This window comes from Delphinapterus leucas, chromosome 1 (genome assembly GCF_059928025.1).
Source record: "Delphinapterus leucas isolate spDelLeu-1000000601 "Yukka" chromosome 1, BTC_Dleu_Yukka2, whole genome shotgun sequence".
NCBI classification, from domain to species: domain Eukaryota; kingdom Metazoa; phylum Chordata; class Mammalia; order Artiodactyla; family Monodontidae; genus Delphinapterus; species Delphinapterus leucas.
Window position 1 is genome coordinate 69,892,056 of NC_143129.1, and position 15,113 is coordinate 69,907,168.

The window sequence follows — 15,113 nt, forward strand, 5'->3', positions numbered from 1 at the left end:
GATCCTCAAACCTCACAGAAAATGGAAAATGAAACTTGAAAAAAACTTCTTTAAAGGCATGAGTTTGTTTTTAGGATTAATTACCTATGCTCCCAGTTCTCACTGATGACTTTTATTCCTCTGTGGAGTCTAATTTCCATTAGCCCATTTTTCCTGGATCATAAGCCACTATCTCTCAGTTGTCCAGAAGAGGCTGAGCTCATTTTTTATCACAGGCAATGAATGCATCTGTGTGAGTGGGGTCCAGCCAGTTGATACAATAAATGTTCAGGCCTTGTGTGTTATGGAGACTAAGCTGTGACAACAGACTTCCCAAATGTCAATAGTTGAACACAAGTTTATTTCTTCCTCACAAATCAGTCCTGGATGGGTAATCAGTCTAGCGCGGTGACTTTCTTCCACACCTTCACTCAGGGGCCCAGGCTCCTTCCTTCCTGGGGTTCCACCATGTCGCCGAGTCTCATTGTGTTGTTTTTTTTTTTGCGGTACGCGGACCTCTCACTGCTGTGGCCTCTCCCGCTGCGGAGCACAGGCTCTGGACGCGCAGGCTCAGCGGCCATGGCTCACGGGCCCAGCCGCTCCGTGGCATGTGGGATCTTCCCAGACTGGGGCACGAACCCCTGCATTGGCAGGCGGACTCTCAACCACTGTGCCACCAGGGGAGCCCTCTCATTGTGTTTTGTATGCTGATGGTGGAAGGGAAAGAGGAGAGGGAGCACAGAGGTGAGGCTATATGGGCAACACATTGATCTGGAAAGGGTACCCCCTCCCTTTACTCACTTCCATTGGCTAAAACTTGGTCACATGGACCAGCTAGCCAAGAAGGAGACTGGAGAATGTGTGCAGCTGGATGCCAAGGAAGAAGGGAAGAATGGATTTTGATAGGCACCTGGCAGTCTCTCCTACATCTGAAGTGGGTGAGGTTGAAAGAGCCCTACCCAACCAGCAGGGCCTGGCTGCCAGCATCAGCTCAGCTTCTGGCCAGTGAGAGCTGACTGAAAGCCCTGTGCTGGATGACATCCACTGAATCTCCCAGCTGTAAGGCAGCATTACTCATGTTTGTGTGTGTGTGTGTTTGTGTGTGTGTCTGTGTGCACATATCGTGTGCAGGGCATTAGGAGTAGGAAGGCTCGTATTCATCCTTTTCCTGGACTTGGCTCTAGGTAGTGCTGTTTACCTCTTTAAAAAACAAAACTCCTAGGGCTTCCCTGGTGGTGCAGTGGTTGAGAGTCTGCTTGCCGATGCAGGGGACACGGGTTCGTGCCCTGGTCCGGGAAGATCCCCCATGCCGCGGAGCGGTTGGGCCCGTGAGCCATGGCCGCTGAGCCTGCGCGTCCGGAGCCTGCGTGTCTGGAGCCTGTGCTCCGCAACGGGAGAGGCCACAACACTGAGAGGCCCGTGTACCGCAAAAAAAAACCCAGAACTTTTTTCTATCTTATTATAAAAGACAAGCATGCTTTGGTAGGAAATAAGGAAAATGTTTTTAAATAAATAGGGTGATATAAACTGATTGTAAATTTGGGAGGTATATTTCTTTCTAGCAGCTTTGTGTATCAATGTATGTATACATAGAAATGTATATTTACAGATCTGAAATCATATGGTTTGGCCTATTATTTTGCTCCATTAGCTATTTTAGGCATTTTATCAGATATTGAAAAGTACAAAATTCTTATTTTCAATGAGTTTGTAATATTTCACAGGATGGGTGTATCCTAATGTATCTAGTCATCGTTCTGAGGTTGACATTTAGACTGTTTCTAATGAATAACACTTTAAAAACTTTGGAACTTGCCTGTTTTCTCAGGAAGGGGACAGCCGGGGGCCTGGGCGGCCCCCAGGCACTAGGCAGAGATGCCAACACTTGTTGCCTGGCCCAGGGCAGGGCCTGGGAGTTCAGGGAGGGAGTGCAGGGACTGGGTCCCTGCATGTCCCTTGGGTGCATCCAGTACAGCCTGGACAGTGGGTGACCGCCCTGACGCTGAGCAGGCCCATCAGGGATGTCACTTGGCTCAACCAGGTGGGCAAGTGCGCCGAAGGCTGGTCACCTCTGGTTTGCAGAAAGGGGTTGAAGTGGTCCCTGGTGGCGCACAAGCCCTGTCAAGGCTGTTTTCTTGGTGGTGGAGGGCTGCCACTCCGTGGAGACTTTTCAGAAGTACACCTCACAGGGGCGAGTTCTGCTTCCTCTAGCCCGAAGCAGACATCAAAACTCAGGAGGGGGCAGAGTTTGCAGGAACCTTCTTTCTCTCACACAGCAGGTGCCTTCAAAGGCTGTGAGTCCCCCTTGTTGCCAAACATGTGAGCGAGGAATGTGACCCTGTGGCTATGGCTATTAGGGGGTGTGTTTATTTCTACATCCTGATCTTAGCTCCCAAACCTGGGACAGACAGCAAAGACAGCAGTTTTATGGTTAACATTTTTTAAAAAATTATTTTATTGAAGTATAGTTGATTTACAATGTGTCAATTTCTGCTGTGAAGCACAGTGATTGTTTTATATATATATATATATATACATTCTTTTTCATATTCTTTTTATTATAGTTTATCACAGGGCGTTGAATATAGTTTCCTGTGCTATACAGTAGGCCCTTGTTGTTTATCCATACTATATATAATAGTTTGTGTCTAGAATGGTTAGCATTTTACACATTGTAAAACTTTGGCATTTTTAGAGTAAAAAAATACATTTTCAGAGCTAATCAGCCTAACTTCACACTTTATAAAGAAGCCATTTTCTTTGCCTAATTACAGAAACCTGTTTCGTGGCAGAGCCTTGACCAGGAGCTCAGCCTCCTTGTTCTTATCTAACGGTGATACCATTCAGATGCACTCAAAGGCTTCCTTTTTTTTTTTTTTTGCCACAGCAAGGGGCCTGTGGGATCTTAGTTCCCTGACCAGGGATCAAACCTGTGCTCCCTGCAGTGGAAATGCACAACCCTAACCACTGGACCACCAGGGAACTCCCACTCAGAGGCTTTCTAATCAAATGTTTTGAAGGTGTGTGTTGGCCTTGGTATAGACCTTTAATTTTTCCATGTAGGGAGGTAATTCTTACCTTTTTAGATGGTGCCACTCTGTTCTTCTTATATTGCCACATTTCCTTAAAACTTCTTTCGGCATGCACATAGACCTATACGCATTTTTGAGGAGTATTAAAACTCCAATTTGAAAACTTCTCGTGAAATAATGTGACGTCCAGGGAAGATCCGGCCCAACTGGAAGTTGCTGATTTAAGGCCACCGTGACTAACAAGATTTCGATTCCTGTACTTTTTATTGGAAATTGTGAGTAGAGTCATTTGATTTCTAGTCATTATCAGTAATAACGTTAAAAATAAACTTCACTGGCAAAAAGAATTTTGAGAGATGAAGAAGGACCACAGAAGCATGTTGGAAATGTGGCAGACTGAGGAGCCTGAAAAGGACCCTGTATGTGTGAGGCTAATTCCTTCACACACTAGTCTCTTTCCCTATGGTGCCTTACAACTAAGGTCCTTAATTATAGAAGAGTGTGTGTGTGTGTGTGTGTGTGTGTGCGTGTGTGTTGTGTGTGGGGGTGTACCAGTGTGTGAGGGCAGGTGAGAATGGAGGAGAATGTGTGTGTATACTTTTACACATGTGAATATGTGCAAGTTCATGTGTGTGAGAGTGTATAAGAGTGCAAGTGAATGTGTGTGCACACGTGTGTGTATGTGTAAGAGTGGTGAGGGTGTGTGTGTGCACATGTGTGGGAGGCATATGTGAGTGTGTGTGTATGCATGGGTGTGTGTATTATCTCTCCAGACTGTGGGCCCCTCAGGGGTGAAGGCTACTATTTTCTGTCTCTCTCTCTTCCTAACTGAAAGGTAAGCACATCCATGTTGCTGCAAATGGCATTATTTCATTATTTTTTATGGTTGAGTAATATTCGTGTGTGTGTGTGTGTGTGTGTGTGTGTGTGTGTATACACACCCCTCCCACATCTTTTTTTTTTTTTTTTTTTTTGCGGCACGCGGACCTCTCACTGTGGTGGCCTCTCCCGTTGCGGAGCACAGGCTCCAGACACGCAGGCTCCGGACGCGCAGGCTCAGCGGCCATGGCTCATGGGCCCAGCCGCTCTGCGGCATGTGGGATCTTCCCGGACCAGGGCACGAACCCGTGTCCCCTGCGTCGGCAGGCAGACTCTCAACCACTGCACCACCAGGGAAGCCCCCCAACATCTTTTTTATCCATTCGTCTGCTGATGGACATTTAGGTTGCTTCCATGACCTGGCTATTGTAAACAGTGCTGCAGTTAACACTGGGGTGCATGAATCTTTTTGAATTAGAATTTTCTCCGGATATATGCCCAGGAGTGGGATTGCTGGATTGTATGGTAGCTCTATTTTCAGTTTTTTAAGGAACCTGCATACTATTCTCCGTAGTGGCTAGAGATTATCATACTAAGTGAAGTAAATCAGACAGAAAAAGACAAATATATGACACTGATTATATGTGGAATCTAAAAAACTGATATAAATGAACTTATTTATAAAACAGAAATAGACTCACAGACATAGAAAAGAAATTATGGTTACCAAAGGTGAAAGGGGGTGGAGGGATAAATTAGGAGTTTGGGATTCAAATATACACACTACTATATATAAAATAGACAACAAACAAGGACCACTATATAGCACAGGGAACTATATTCAATATCTTTTAATAACCTATAATGGAAAAGGATCTAAAAAAGAATATATATATATATAACGGAGTCACTTTGCTGTACACCTGAAACTAACACAACATTGTAAATCAACTATATTTCAATAAAAATTTTCAAAAAATTTAAAAAAGAAAGTCACACTTAGGCAAAAAAGTAAAAAAACAAAACAAAATAAAAGTAAGCACAGACTATGAATCTGATGTACAAAGTGGTTATAAACGGATAACAGAAATGTGGTAACTGAGGCACACTGAGGTCACATTGCTTAAAGTAAGTGTGGTATGAGGAAAAGCATTGTCCGGTGAGGAGATGAGAACTGCTGGTCCTGAGAGTGGGGGTCTCTTCCTGGATCCCAGAACTTATCTCACTGCCTGGTATGTGGTTTGTACACAAACACATTCAGCCAGTGGCGAGAGCCCCTGTGGATTCTGCACATCCGCCATGCTGTGCTGTTCTAAATGCTTTGGCAAATCTTCCCAGGAATCCCCAGGCACAGAGAATGTAAGGAACACCAGCTGGTTAGGGTTGGAGATGTGAGTCAGCATCAGCAGGCTAGCTCTTCCTCTTGCCCACCACGAATGGGGGTGCTGAGGGCAACTCTGGGATGTGGCCACAGAATTCAAGAGATTCTCAAGAGGTCACAGGATCCAACTTCCACCTTTAAGAAGCATAACAAGACCTCTAGCCTATTTCTGAAGCTCTCCAGAATTAGAGATTCTCCAACTGCCTTAGCCTCCCCAACCAGGCTCTTTCTTCTAATCACAGATTGGTCAAGAAGACCAAATGAGCTGCCTCATGCCAGCAGCTGCCCTGTGCACGCTGGTTCCCCAGTTCTTAATGTCTCCTTGCTTTCCACAGGTTTGCCAAGCTGTTGCTGCGCCTCCCAGCCTTGCGCTCCATCGGCTTGAAATGCCTGGAGCACCTCTTCTTCTTCAAGCTCATCGGGGACACACCCATTGACACCTTCCTAATGGAGATGTTGGAGACCCCACTGCAGATCACCTGAGCCTCACCAGCCACAGCTCTTACACAGGACTAGTCAGGGCAGGTGTGTGTGGACCACCCCCCTGCACACGTTCCTCCACCCCCCACCCCCAACCCTTCCTGTTCCCCAAACGTGATGCTTATAATAAAGAAACCTTTCTACACATGCGACTTTTATAGGTGGAGTTTTGTATAGATGTTAATGGTAACCCTTCTTTGCTATTTAAGGGGCTGGGGATCTTTCTGGAAGTTCTTGGGAAAACTAACCAAGCCTCTGTACATATAACTAGTTTAAATTATTTTTTCACTTGCATTGGAAAGCCAATGACCAAATAATAAAGTAATATATGTGATATTGGCACTGCTTGGAGCATGGGGTGAATTATTGTGCAGCAGGGCAGTTAGATGTGGGAGGAAAGGCATGGGGGGGTTAGGAATGGGGGATGGGGATGGGGTCCTGCAACAATAAATCCCACAGTTAGATACCCCATGTCTAAGCTGGGCACAGCTAGCTTTGCCCCAGGGTAGCCCCTGGAGAGATTGGGAAGAAACATTGTCTTTCAGAGCCAGCTTGGTTTTTTGTTTGTTTTTTGCTCTTTTCCTCCTAAGAATAGTGAGTACTAACAGGCTTGTCCTGACTGTGGGTAATGGAGTATAAGAGCAAGAGTAGATGCTCTTTTTTTTTTTTAATTTTATATTGGAGCATAGTTGATTAACAATGTTGTGTTAGTTTCAGGTGTACAGCAAAGTGATTCAGTTATACATACACATGCATCTATTCTTCTTCAAATTCTTTTCCTATTTAGGTTAGAGAAGATGTGCTCTTGATGGGGGAGGACACGGGTCCTGGGAGTTGGTGGGAGGTGGTAATGGATTTTGGTAATGGTAAAGGAATGGATTTTCTGTCCTTAACTAGCAACAATAACAAAAGACCAGAGTGCACCAAATTTGTTTTCCATCATTATCTAACTATATGTAGCCTGTTCTTAACAACTTACTGACCAGAGACCTATTAATACGTCTTTTGTTACCCAAACGTTGTTGACCGGAGTGTTTCAATATTCACTTACATAACAAATTGCTGGCCACAGGCATTAGTTTCTGCAAAAATCCTCCAGTCAATAATGTGTTAAAAGGGGAAGAGAGAGGGCTTCCCTGGTGGCGCAGTGGTTGGGAGTCCGCCTGCCGATGCAGGGACCGCGGGTTCATGCCCCGGTCCGGGAGGATCCCGCGTGCCGCGGAGTGGCTGGGCCCGTGAGCCATGGCCGCTAAGCCTGCGCGTCTGGAGCCTGTGCTCCGCAGCGGGAGAGGCCGCAACGGTGAGAGGCCCATGTACCGCAAAAAAAAAAAAAAAAAAAATGGGGAAGAGAGAAATGCTCTTCCAGCTTCTAGCCTATGATCACCTAGTGTCTTAGAGCCCTGATGTCTGCTGGACAGTGAGCTCCTTGAGGGTAGAAACGGTGTCTAAGTGACATCACAACCAGCCTATACAGCCCATCTTGTTCAAGTCACCTTCCTGCCATCTGCAGAAACAGGACTTAATGGATACACAATTCTATGCCCCTTAGGGTTGTAGAGTATACAACCTGAACAGCTGCACATGGCTTACCTTCTTCATACCACCAGAACCTGACCTGGGGTCTGGCATGCAGTAGGCACATAGTAAAAGTGTGTTGTTGAATTGGGTTCCACACAACTGGAAAGAATTCCCTAAAGGTTTTTGTGATGGCAGATGCGTCATTCCACGGCAGCAAGTTGTCCTCTCAGAAAAACCCCAGGGCTAACTCTCCAGTCCAAATATATTCAACAGGGATCATGCAATTTTTGAGAAATAAAAATTGCATTATTCCTGGGAAAGAAAAGTTTAGGGATCCTTTAGACTTGGACATTAAGCAATGGAATTAAAATCAATTATGCTGTTTTTTTCCTTTTGTTTTTCATCTGCATTTATTTGTGAACCATGATGAAAATGATTGGGGTGGGAGGAGACTAGAATTTAATGCTGGGCTCCCTGACCTCTTCCCTCTGCCAGCATAACTCACTGGACACCTTCAGCTGCCTTATAGGTAACATGGGGCTTCCATGGAAACCCATCATGCCCCAGGTGTGGTAACCCGAGTTCCATTCCAACATTTGATCCCTTCCTCACTAAACCCTAGCTCTTGCCTGGAGCAAAATTCAGGCTGATGAATGCCCAGCAGGGCGTCGGAACATAGATCACGTGGTGTCTCCTGGAATTGTTGCCACAGAACCCGCTGAGCTAGGCAGGAGCTGGGCAGGCATCTCTCCCCAGGCTGGTCCCATGACATTCGGGGTCCCTAAGGCCACCTCCTTCCTGACCTGGTCCCCCTCACATCCCAGGATGAGCAACTGAGTGAATGTTCAATATTCTTTAAGGCTCTGATACACAGCAGCCATGAGAAGCTTCTAGAGCGTACACCCCTGAAGAGAGACTTTCTTCATTCAGCTCACGTCACCAACTAGAGGAGTCAGCTCGTGGAGAGAACAGATTGTCCCAACAATGCTGATTAATGTTCCCTGAGACTCACAGCCCCATACTCCCCAGGCTGACTTACACAGATAACAAAACCAGGGGAGTCAGTCTTGTGTTCCCAAGAGTTCTCATGGAGCCGGGACCCAAGGCTCCGGGGTGAAGAGTATGGATTCTGGACACAGCCAGCCAGAGCCTGGCTCCTGGATCCACCTGCTGGAGGTCTTGTGTTTGGGGGGAAGTTGTTTCACCTTTCTGGCTCTTCTTTCTTTCCCTTATTTGCAAACATCAGATAATAATACCCACCTCATAAGGATAAAAGGTAAAAAGATGCAGGAAGCCCAGTGTAAGAGCACGTATGTGCCTTGGCACAAGACATACTTGAGTTGGAGTCCTGACTTTGCCATTCGTCGTGGACATCAGTCTTGCCAAGCCTCAATGACCTGATCTGTAAATTGGGATAATTATACTCTTTGCCCTAGGATTCTTGCCAAGATGATATAGATAATGTGTGCAAAGCTTTTATCACAGTATCTGCCATAGAAGATGGGCAAAAGTATTAGTTAATTTTCTTCTGAAGTGTAGTTAAAACTTAATCTCTGGTTCTGAGATTACAGAACATTCTATTCCACATTCTGGTCAGTATCATCCAACGTACTGTGCAAAGAATCAAACCATTCTGGTTTCTAGTTTTGGTTTAACACCTGTATTCTAGTTTGTAACTTCATCAGCAAAATGGGACTAAGGTCCCACTTTCCTATCAGTGCTGACACTACACATCACATGGGAGAGCCTTGTGTGAGCTGCGAAGGCGACACAAGTGGAAGAGGTTTGGAAACTGTAGAGCCTATGTTCTGAGTTACACGCTGGAAACTAGTTTAGGATGTTGCCGTGGTTATAAACAAGGGCTCTGGAGTCAGCCCAGCGGCTTCTGTTAAAATCCCATCTCTGATCACTTAGTGACCTTCGGCACATGACTTAACCTCCTGGAACTTAGTCTTTGGAAACTTAGACTTTGTAAACTGGGAATAATAATATTACCTCCTCACGGGGCTTATTGAGAGACTTAAGTGAGGGGATCTATGAGACACACAGCACATGGTCAGCTCTCAATGAATTTCAGTTACAGTACCTATTATGACTGATCCAGATATTTTCTACAGGATTCCTGCTCTGAAAAGAAAGTCCTAGACCCCATGGAAAACCCCCTCTCCACGTCTCTCCTCCGCACACTTATTCTTCAGCCTGATGGCTCTCCATATTAGCCTCCTCCTCTGTGTTTACACTTCATCAGTGAAGCACAGTCCCCTACCTTCCTCAGATGGAGGCTGTGGAAACGAGTGAGATAATGTAATGTATGTAATGTTGTACATTATGAGGGATTATTAAAAAGGTGTCACTCGCATAGCAAGCATTTCTTGGCCTTGGCCACTCCTGTTCATATCATTCAGTGAAACTAATCAAGTGATATTTGATGATAATCTTATGTTACTTCCTTGCTCAAAAACTTTCAATGACTTCCTTTTTTCTGTTAGGCAGTAGTTCTCATCAGGAGGCAATTTTGCTACCGCCCCGCCCCCCAGGGGATGGGAGGTTTAGCAATGTCTGAAGAGATTGTCACAACGGGGGGGAGATCTATTGGGTAGATGCCAGGGATGCTGCTAAACATCTATGACACACGGGGCAGCCCCCTACAACAAAGAACTATCAGCCCCAAAGTGTCAGTCGTGCTGACAGTGGGACTCTGCCCTCAAGCATCACTAATGGAACAGAAAACTGAATGGAATTTTCCTATTGTTTTACAATTTTGGCTCAAGCCCCAAGGTGAGGCCAGGAGGTCCCCTCAGAGTCTAAAGAGGAACTACTAGATGCTTCCACACAGGACTTATTAAGATAGATGAGCTGATGTATACTATTTGTGGGAATGCAAATTGGTGCAGCCACTGTGGAAAACAGTATGGAGGTTCCTCAAAAATTTAAAGATAGAACTACCATATTACCCAGCAATTCCACTCCTGGGTATATATCCGTAAAAAACAAAAACACTAATTTGAAAATATTTATGCACCCCAGTATTCATGGCAGCATTATTTACAACAGCCAAGGTATGGAAGCAACCCGAGTGTCCATCAACAGATGAATGGTTAAAGAAGGTGTGGTATATATACAATGGAATACTACTGGCCATAAAAAGGAATGAAATTTTGCATATGAAGCAACATGGATGGACTTGGAGGGCATCATGCTAAGTGAAATAAGTCAGACAGAAAAAGACAAATACTGTATGAAATCACTTACATGTGGAATCTAAAATAAAACAAACTAGTGGATATAACAAAAAAGGAGCAGACTCACAGATATAGGGAACAAACTAGTGGCTACCGGTGGCTGTGGCAGGGAGTGGGGCAATACAGGGGTAAGGGATTAAGAGATGCAAACTATTGGGTATAAAATAAGCTACAAATATTAATTGTACAGCACAGGGAATAGAGCCAATATATTATAATAACTATAAATGGAGTATAACCTTTAAAATTTGTGAAACACTATATTGTACACATGTAACTTACATAATATTGTACAGCAACTATACTTTAATAAAAGAAAAAAAATGTTGAGCTGATTCTGTGACTTTTACCCTATATTTCTTGAGCCAATATTCATAGAGGATTGAAATTTAAGAATAAGGGGTACTCGGGGGCAATGCTGTGGCTTTACCCCACCCCTTCAGGGTGCCCAGGAGAGGGAAGGGACCCCCATATCCAAGCCAAGTGAGGAGGACAGAAAAGAAGCCCTTCACTGAGACTGGATGCAGGTACCTACGAGAAGGGGAGGCTGGTCCCTCGCTCCTGGCTGGATGCTTGCTGAGTGGCAGAAACACAGAGCCACCTTGATGGGGGTGAGAGAGTGCTTGGAGAGGAGATACCTGTGAACATACAGACTGATGCCTTCTTCTTGACTAGAGCACTCTGAAGACAGGAGTCCATCTTGAGGATGATGGTGGGGTAGAGAGAGAGGGCGGCAGTGCATGCCTTACCCCCCATACTTGGTATGGTCAGGATGCGTTATTTTCTTTCAGTCAAGTGAATATCCTGGAAGAAAGTCATGCTTAGAATACCCTAAAGGTACCAAGTTCAAGGGAACGGCCAGTCAATTTCAAGGGACCCCCTTAGTAAGAGGCCACTGGTTGAACTCCTGTGGGCAGTGACTAGGGGTCAAACAGAGATTGACATCGTCTCAAACTGGAGGTCAAGCTGAGCATGCATTGGCCATACCTGGTTACTGGGCAGCGTAACATCCCAGTGGGGGCTCTTGAAGAACTCACATATGCCCCTAACAAGAGACATCTGGCGGGGACTTGCTACACGAAGGCACTGATAGCACTCCATCCTTAAGAACTTTCTTAAGAACTTGCCCTGTCTTCCCATCCTTCCTCCAGGGCCCCGATTCCCTGGTGGAGAGAGGGAAGGAAGACCCAGGAGAGGAAGGAGGGAGAAAGGTGGAGGAAGAGTGAAGGAACAGTCCTCACCTTGCTCCCAGAGCAGGTCCCTGGGCCAGCGGCCAGGTCAATGGGAAGGGACTTTGAATTCAGTGTAAGACTGAAGTTCAGATTCGACTGGATGTTTTAACGACCAAAGTGAAATGTTCTAAGCATTGCCTGAGACACCATCAATGGGCAAAGAAAGGAGATATACCACAGGGCAGTTTGGAGGCTGTGGCTGGAAGAAAGAAAGCCCTTTCCTGTCTATATCCCACTGACGTTAGAGGCGTCACAGTACCACTGCACTGGTCAAAACTGGGGCCAGGCCTGCACCACCTTGACTCTGCCTTCTTTGGTTGCCTTGGCAATGCCATGCCCACTTTCCCCTCGGAGTCAGCCCAGATGGCCCATCTGAGCCCTTCGGCCGAGTGCATCAGCTGTAATGATTTCATTTCGCTTCTGAGATGAGCCCAGGCTTTCTAGCAGGACAATCAAGGCTCCCCAAGGCTAGGTCCCAAGGCAAAACTTGCCAGCTTTCTCTTTCTCACACGTCGCCCAGCGCTCACTTCCCCCCAGTGTAACCTTTCTCCAACAACCTGCTGACTATGTCTTTCCTCAGATTGTCTTCTCTGCCTGGCACGACTTCCGCACCAGTTGCACTTATCCAAGGCCTACTCATCCTCTAAGTCCAGCTCAAATGCAACATCCCTAGGAAGCTTGTCCTGGTCTCTCTGTCTTTGTAATTTTACCGTTATTTGGGGCCTCCATTTTGATTATAATATCATGGCGTTCTGCATTATTGGCCATTTGTATGTACTATCCACTTTACTTGTAAACTCTTTGAGAGCAGAGATCATGTCTGATTCAACTGTGTATCCACAACAACTCTGAGCAGAGTGCAAGGTGGCGTTCAAATCATGTTTAGGGGGATTGGTACCTTTGGCTTCATTCCCAATAGATGGCAGCCCGTTGCAAGTAGAAGTCCCGTAGCAAGCCCAGGAGCCTCCCCACTGGAGCCACGAGTCAGAAGACCAGCCTTGGGTAGACTGTTCACAGAAGGTATAAGGTCCCCACTGTCTTCCGAGTTACTCTTCATGGCATGGTGGGCAGTGACCAGGAAGTTGAGGCACATTCTTTGCCTTCAAGGAACTTATAATTGAGAAAATAGAAAGCACAAGGATCACAGGACACTACGAAATGAAATGTCTATAGCATTCTGGAGTTCACAAAGCACGTAAAGGTCTGCAGTTGTAATCTGACCTCGGAGAAATAGGCAGGGGAGCTCTTGTTATCTCCATCTTAAAGATGAAGAAACTGAGACCCTAGAGATTCATGACTTGCCCCAGGACCTCCAGGTGGGCAGTATAAGGACCTCACCCACCCTCACTGCCAATGCAGAGCAAGTGCCACTGAACTCCAAGCTCTCTGGTCCTATATCTTCAACACTACCTTTGTATCTGATGCCCAAGAAATACACGTAGATTAAGGGATTGATACATACAATAAGCAAATATAAAATAATAAGGTATTTTTTTTAATAAATGTGGAACTTGGGCTAACAAATCACATTTATGTTTGAAATCTGCGAAACTTTTGCTGCAATGATATATCCTTTGGGTATTTCTCTTTTACATTTGTCTTCAGAACTGGTTTAGAGGTCACCTAAGAAAAATGGTCTCATGGTTCTAAATCAAAAACTCATTAAATGACAACTGCAATAACTACCAGCGGACCCAGATTCACGTCACCCCCATCTACCCAGAACCCACTATACACTAGGTTCTGGGCTCTGTACTTTCGTACCTCCAGCTTTATTTCATCCCTTATTTAATAGATTTGGCTGCTTCCAAAAAAATCAAATATACCCTATGTGAGTACTAATTTGTCACCACTGATGTAATTCAAAAGACTGGGACTCAGGCCCTGGAGGATGCTTCCCCTAAATGATCTCAAGGCTTCAGGCAAAAAACCAATAATGCCTTCCCCCCATGGAGAAAGATTGGGGCCCCTGATACAGGATTAATTTAGGGCGTTCCTGGGAGGGAGTGAGCAGGGAAGAGAATAGAAAGCACTCCCCTCCCCCTTTCCCCAAGGCAGGCAGGGAAGGAGAATCTGGGAAAGGACCCTCATCCCTCTCCATGGAAAACTCCATGGAAATGTCTCTCGTGACAGTTTTGGAGCGCACAGCCATCTCCGACCACACTGAGCTGGCCCAGGTCCAGGCCCCCAGGGGAGGATCTTCTCGGTCAGCGCAGCTGCGGGATGCTTGTAACCCGCTCAGCCCCAGCTGGATGTTCAGTGCCAAGGTTGTTAGGCATGGGCGCCCTCTGCTGCCGGCTCGGAGCATCACAGTCACTTTCCGGAGAAAGCGCCTTCCAGGAGGAGCGGGATTTTTAAAATGGAAAACAAATAATAGTTTGAAAAATGAACCTCAAATAGACTCAGAAGGTCAAATAGGTACTCACTCAATGGAGGTTTAGCTTCCGGAGAAATGGGCTCAGAAGAGGAATCTCAGAGAAGAAAGAATGGAGAATCTCATGGAGGATGCTTAGAAACAGGAGTCCATCTAAGCTGGGAAGGAACAATCTTCTGGGTAAAGGAAACACAGACCTGTAACTGTTAAACCACCAATATTACATATGGAGTCCAAGGACAAGGCCACATCAGGACTGGTTCAGTGCAACAAGGGACGTTTCCATGACAACACTGACAATTAGACTTCTTTCTCAGAGGTAGAATTGGGGACTCTTGAGAGTGACTGAATGTGAGTTTTCAATGGGACTGTGTTATAGGGTCTCTTGCTCTTTTCCTGTAGAGGCCACGTGCCAATTGCAGTGTAGAGTGTTAAAGTGCTAGATCAACCCTTCCCAAATGTGCAGAGACAGATATGGACATTCAGAGCAAGCTGAAGTCGTGGCACACTTGGAGGTAGCAATGCTAATGTCAGGCTACCTGGTGGAAAAAGCAAAGGAAAAGGAGTCAGAAGACTGGGGTCCCCCTCTGGTCACAGGCAGCAGGCTCCGTGTCTGACCTTGGGCAGTTACTGGACCCCTCAAGACTTCGTATCCCTCCTCGGCAGGGTCAAAGATTCTGACAAGAAGATCTCTACGGTTCTCTCTACCTCACTGAATCAATAATGTCTTTTAGAAATTGATTGATATTTTATTCCATGACCTTATAAGGAAGCAGGAGATCACCCTGAGCTCTCAGCACTGATTCCAGAGAAAATTCTGAAAGATCCTATATCTTAGAAAGTCCCGAATTTAAAGGATAAAACAAATCGATTAAAAATTGTTTTTTGAGCACCTACTATGCTATGGGTTAGTGTTCTGTCAAATGGTAGAGCTATATAGCTGGTTTCTAACCCCAGTGGACATAAATGAGTTTATCCTTCTCAATAGATGGCAAAGAAGACCACTCAAGGCCCTTCTTTTGTTTCTTTTTCCCCTTCATCTGCTATCTCAAATCG

General features: G+C 45.6%; 1 protein-coding gene across 1 annotated transcript in view; it reads left to right on the forward strand.

Annotated features, from left to right (window-relative positions):
* Nucleotides 1-5,772, forward strand: part of RXRG (retinoid X receptor gamma) — a 28,402-nt gene extending 22,630 nt beyond the window's left edge. Inside the window, exon 12 of the mRNA XM_089904150.1 lies at nt 5,547-5,772. Coding sequence (XP_089760276.1) covers nt 5,547-5,694 — 148 coding nt within the window. The 3' untranslated portion in view covers nt 5,695-5,772. The remainder of the gene's footprint in view (nt 1-5,546) is intronic.
* Nucleotides 5,773-15,113: the final 9,341 nt, after the last annotated feature.